The sequence below is a fragment of the Notolabrus celidotus genome, unplaced genomic scaffold (genome assembly GCF_009762535.1).
Source record: "Notolabrus celidotus isolate fNotCel1 unplaced genomic scaffold, fNotCel1.pri scaffold_225_arrow_ctg1, whole genome shotgun sequence".
In the NCBI taxonomy this organism is placed as follows: domain Eukaryota; kingdom Metazoa; phylum Chordata; class Actinopteri; order Labriformes; family Labridae; genus Notolabrus; species Notolabrus celidotus.
The window spans coordinates 78,369-84,368 of record NW_023260074.1 but is presented as its reverse complement, the minus strand read 5'-3'; the positions used below and the strand labels follow the sequence as shown (position 1 = coordinate 84,368).

The following is a 6,000-nucleotide window of genomic DNA, read 5'->3' as shown; positions in this document are numbered from 1 at the left end:
GACGCTTGCTTGGTGCACAGACGTCAGAGAGTGAGCATGTGTCTGACATGTGGCTCCTTCGGACCGATGGTGACGCTTTAAAGGTCAGAGACACGACTTATACTGAAGTCTGAAGACGTCCTGACTCCACAGAGAGGATGTTACACGTTGAAGGCCATAACCTCAGTGAGGACGAGGTTTGATGCTGCGTATTAAGTGTGACCCGGGTGACGTCTGTGTGTCGGGGTACCTGAGTGCAGAGCTGGACCAGCAGCTTGGCGGCGTTGGGACTGTTGGAGGCCAAGCAGCCCACTGCCGTGCTGAGGTAAGCCAGGCAGGAGATGGGCTTGCTGGCCTTGGTGGCTCCTCTAGGCCTCTCGGCGTGACCGGAGCCAGACATGGGACTTGTGGAGAGACCGGCTCGACCCGCCGCCGCCAGACACATCAGCCTGACCAGAGTCCTGATGTCGGTCAGACCCAGAGACTCCAGACCGGCTGCCAGGCTGCAGCTCGAACCGCTGAGGGGACCAAGAGAGGGAGGAGAGAGAAAGGGAGGGAAGGAGGGAGGAGAGAGGGAGGGAGGGAAGGAGGGAGGAGAGAGGGAGGGAGAAGGGAAGAAGGAAGGGAGGAGAGAGGAAGAAGGAAGGGAGGATAGAGGAAGAAGGAAGGGAGGGGAGAGGAAAAAGGAAGGGAGGAGAGAGGAAGAAGGAAGGGAGGAGAGAGGAAGAAGGAGGGGAGGAGAGAGGAAGAGGGAAGGGAGGAGATAGGAAGAAGGAAGGGAGGAGAGAGGAAGAAGGAACGGAGGAGAGAGGAAAAAGGAACGGAGGAGAGAGGAAAAAGGAAGGGAGGGAGGAGAGAGGATGAAGGAAGTGAGGAGAGAGGAAAAAGGAAGGGAGGAGAAAGGAAGGAGGGTGAGATGAGAGAGGAAGGAGTTATTATTTGAGACTTTTGCATCTTGGTGTTATCAAATATCTTTAATTATCTTTAAACTATATTAAGTATTCTAAATATATAAATATAAAATGAAATATTATAAATATCTAAATCTAATATTCAATATATATATAAATATATTATAAATATCTAAATCTAATATTTAATATATATAAATATATTATAAATATCTAAATCTAATATTTAATATATATAAATATATTATAAATATCTAAATCTAATATTTAATATATATAAATATATTATAAGTATCTAAATCTAATATTTAATATATATAAATATATATAAATATATAAATGTAATATTTAATATATATAAATATATTATAAATATATAAATGTAATATTTGATATATATAAATATATTATAAATATCTAAATCTAATATTTAATATATATAAATATATTATAAATATCTAAATGTAATATTTAATATATATAAATATATATAAATATCTAAATCTAATATTTAATATATATAAATATATTATAAATATCTAAATGTAATATTTAATATATATAAATATATTATAAATATCTAAATGTAATATTTAATATATATAAATATATTATAAATATCTAAATGTAATATTTAATATATATAAATATATATAAATATCTACATGTAATATTTGATATGACTGTAAATGGTTGTGGTGTTAGAGACAGCTTCAGCAGAGATGAATCTCTGACACTGAGACAGTGAGTTGGTACCTGACAGAGAGCAGGGACAGCGCTCTCATCACCATCGTCCGGGCCAGCAGCACCTGAGCCGCAGCCGTCACCCTCCTCAGAGCCATCACGCGGTCATGAGGGTTCTGCAGGGCCGCCGCCTGCTCGCCGAGGGTCACTCTGCCCGAGGAGCTCTTATCCACAGAGGTCTGACAGCCTGAGCACAAACACACACTCAGGTCACTGCAGGAACTTAGAGTTTCAGTGGAATCCAGAGTCTGATTCCAACACTCACCGATCTGCAGCAGCGTCTCCTCCATGCTGTTGGTGGCTGTCACCATGGCGATGGAGGCTCCAAGCGGGTCGCTGTCGGGGAACTGAACCGCCTCGGGGACGATCCGGCGCTCGGTGAGACCCAGCGGTCCGGCCAGAAGCTCAAACTCCTCCTCTCCTGTCAGCTTCTCATCCTCATCCACATCCAGCATGTCCCAGTCCTCTGCAGACACACACACACACACACACACACAGACACACACACAGACACACACACAGACACACACACACACACACACACACACACACACACACAAAGACAAACACACACACACACACACACACACACACAAAGACAAACACACACACACACACACACACACACACACACACAGACACAGAAAGACAAACACACACACACACACAGACACACACACACACACACACACACACACAGACACAGAAAGACAAACACACAGACACACACACACACACACAGACACACACACACACACACAAAGACAAACACACACACACAGACACACACACACACACACACACACACACACAAAGACAAACACACAGACACACACACAGACACACACACACAGATTAGCTCATCATCAAAGACAGACATCAGTTTTATTGATGCCTCCCTTCCTTCTTCCTCTCTCCCTCCTTCCTTTCATCCTATCTCCTCCCTCTCCTCCCTTCCATCATCCTCTCTCTTCCCTCTCCTCCCTTCCTTCATCCTCTCTCCTCCCTCTCCTCCCTTCCTTCATCCTCTCTCCTCCCTCTCCTCCCTTCCTTCATCCTCTCTCCTCCCTCTCCTCCCTTCTGTCATCCTCTCTCTTCCCTCCTTCCTTCCTCTCTCCTCTCTCCTCCTCTCCTCCCTCCCTTAATCCTCTCTCCTCCCTCTCTCCCTTCCTCCCTGTTATTGACGTTCTGGATCTGGGTTTTAAAGTCTGTCTTTATTGAGTCCAGTCCTCTGTAAGCAGGTTTTAAAGGGTCCCTTTGTGGGACCGTATTGTTGGTAGTATGAGGTCCTGCTGGCGTCTGTCTCGCCCTTCGTGTCGGTGTTTCTGTGACACAGTCACACACACATCTTCAGAGACTGTCTCTAATGTTTTGTATTTGATCTTTGTTTGAATTGGACTTTATTCCTTCTTCTAGTTCATATTTGGACTTTCTCACACTCTGTTTATAGGAGCTCTGTAATGACTGAACTTCCCTCCCAGGAGAAATCACATTTCTGATTTGGAGCATTGTTTTACAATCTGTGTTTGTAAGATCAGATAATAATGAATGAATATTCCAGTATTAAAGAATCCTCCCTCCTAAATACTTCACATTATGTCTCTGAGCTTGTTCTTACCTTCGTAGACGCTGTCCTGCTTCCCGAGGAGGTCTGGAGCCTGCCCCTTATACCTGAGGACACGTCACAGAGGACAGCAGAATGAATGAGGAAAACAAAGAAGTCCAAAGAGCATTTTGTCTTCATCGTGCCTCACAGAGTAAATAAAGAGGTTCAGGTCTAAGAGCAAACAGCAGGTTATGAGTCCTGACTGCAGAGAACTGAGACACTTAGAGAATCTTAGTAACTCTGATGAACTGTGAGGTTTGAATCAGACCAAATCATCATCACGTCAAAAACCAGCAGAAGAAGAAAACCCGGTCTCTGTTGTCGGGGTCGTCTTCAGGTGAGCGTACCTCTCCACGACGGGGACTTTGGTCTTGCTTTTGATAGCCAGGTATTTCTCTCTGCAGGCGCCGCACAGCAGGTAGTACGGGTTCCCGCTCCCGCACTCCCCTCCGAACCAGCCGTCCACGTAGGAGCCGTTGCTGCGGTAACCCTGCCGGTTGGCGCTGCGTCCACAGCCGGGGTGACTCTTCTTCATGTGCTGGTTGAAGTTCGCCACGTTGGCCTCGCACAGCTCACACACCACCACCTCGTCTCTGTCGTCCGTCTCACAGACGTGCTGCGAGGGAGGGCACAGTTACACACACACACACACACACACACACACAGAGAGGACACACACACACAGAGAGGACACACACACACAGAGAGGACACACACACACAGAGAGGACACACACACACACAGAGAGAGAGGACACACACACACACAGAGAGGACACACACACACAGAGAGAGAACACACATACAGAGAGGACACACACAGAGAGAGGACACACACACACACACACAGAGAGGACACACACACACAGAGAGGACACACACACACACACACACACAGAGAGGACACACACACACAGAGAGGACACACACACACAGAGAGGACACACACAGAGAGAGGACACACACACACACACAGAGAGGACACACACACACAGAGAGGACACACACACACAGAGAGAGAACACACATACAGAGAGGACACACACACACACACACACAGAGAGGACACACACACACACAGAGAACACACATACAGAGAGGACACACACACACACACACAGAACACACACACATACACACAGAGAGAGAGAACACACACACACACCACACACACACACACACACACACACAGAGAACACACACACACACACACAGACACAGACACAGAGAGAGAGAGAGAACACACACACACACACACACACAGAGAACACACACACATACAGACACAGACACACAGAGAGAGAGAACACACACACACACACACACACACAGAGAACACACACACATACAGAGAGGACACACACACATACAGAGAGGACACACACACACACACACAGAGAACACACACACACACAGAGAGGACACACACACACACACACAGAGAGAACACACACACATACAGACACACAGAGAGGACAAACACACAGAGAGGACACACACACACACACACAGAGAGGACACACACACACAGACACACACAGAGAGGACACACACACACAGACACACACACACAGACACACAGAGAGGACACACACAGACACACACACACACACAGACACACAGAGAGGACACACACACAGACACACAGAGAGGACACACACACAGAGAGGACACACACAGACACACAGAGAGGACAAACACACAGAGAGAACACACACACACAGACACACACAGAGAGGACACATACACACAGACACACACACACACACAGAGAATACACACACAGACAGACACACACAGAGAGGACACACACAAACACACACACACACACAGAGAGGACACACACACACACACAGACACACACACACACACAGACACACACACACAGAGAACACACACACACACACACACACACAGAGGACACACACACACACACACACAGACACACACAGAGAACACACACACACACACACACACAGACACACAGAGAGGACACACACACACACACACACACACACACACAGAGGACACACACACACACACAGAGAGAGGACACACACACACACACACACACAGAGAGGACACACACACAGACACACAGAGAGAGGACACACACACACACAGACACACAGAGAGAGGACACACACATACACACACACACAGAGAGAGGACACACACAGACACACAGAGAGAGGACACACACACACACACACACACACACAGACACACACAGACAGACACAGAGAGAGGACAGAGGTGTTAGGCCTCTCAGCAGCAGGAAGCAGTGTGAGCTGTGAGTGTGGTGATGTGTGCAGCGCTGCATTGATGAGTTATTTGAAAGCAGCACAGAGAAAAGTTCAGTCTTTCATTTCATGCCGGTTAGTGAAGCTGAGCGGGTGAGAGCGTCTGAGCGTCTGTGTGCGTGTGAGGTGATGCATTGTGGGTAAAAAGCAGAATGATGGCAGCCCTCGAGCCAGAGCGTAAAGTCACACACACCCATGTTGGCCAGTCCAGTACCTCCGGGATCCACATTCCCAGAATGTCCGTGTCGCTGGCCAGGTCCTGTCCGAACATGGCCTCCATGGTCTCCTCGTCCAGGTCCATCTCCAGCTCCTCGTCCAGGTTGAAGTCGTAGAGCGCGCCCGGGTCCTGCTGCTGCTGCAGGGACGGGACCTCCCGCCGGGACTGGCTGTGGTGGGCCTGCACGGAGCGGTACAGTCCGGCTGAGGAGGAGAAGAAGTGATGAGGAGGAATAAACACA

General features: G+C 47.5%; 1 protein-coding gene across 1 annotated transcript in view; it reads right to left on the bottom strand.

Moving 5' to 3' along the window:
• Window positions 1–229: 229 nt before the first annotated feature.
• Window positions 230–6,000, bottom strand: part of herc1 (HECT and RLD domain containing E3 ubiquitin protein ligase family member 1) — a gene marked incomplete at its 3' end in the record, with an annotated part of 63,602 nt that continues 57,831 nt past the window's right edge. Inside the window, exons 45-50 of the mRNA XM_034678766.1 lie at window positions 5,757–5,962; window positions 3,588–3,856; window positions 3,253–3,305; window positions 1,900–2,100; window positions 1,647–1,821; window positions 230–497 (exon numbers count right to left, since the gene is read on the bottom strand). Of these exons, the coding sequence (XP_034534657.1) occupies window positions 230–497; window positions 1,647–1,821; window positions 1,900–2,100; window positions 3,253–3,305; window positions 3,588–3,856; window positions 5,757–5,962 (1,172 nt within the window). The remainder of the gene's footprint in view (window positions 498–1,646; window positions 1,822–1,899; window positions 2,101–3,252; window positions 3,306–3,587; window positions 3,857–5,756; window positions 5,963–6,000) is intronic.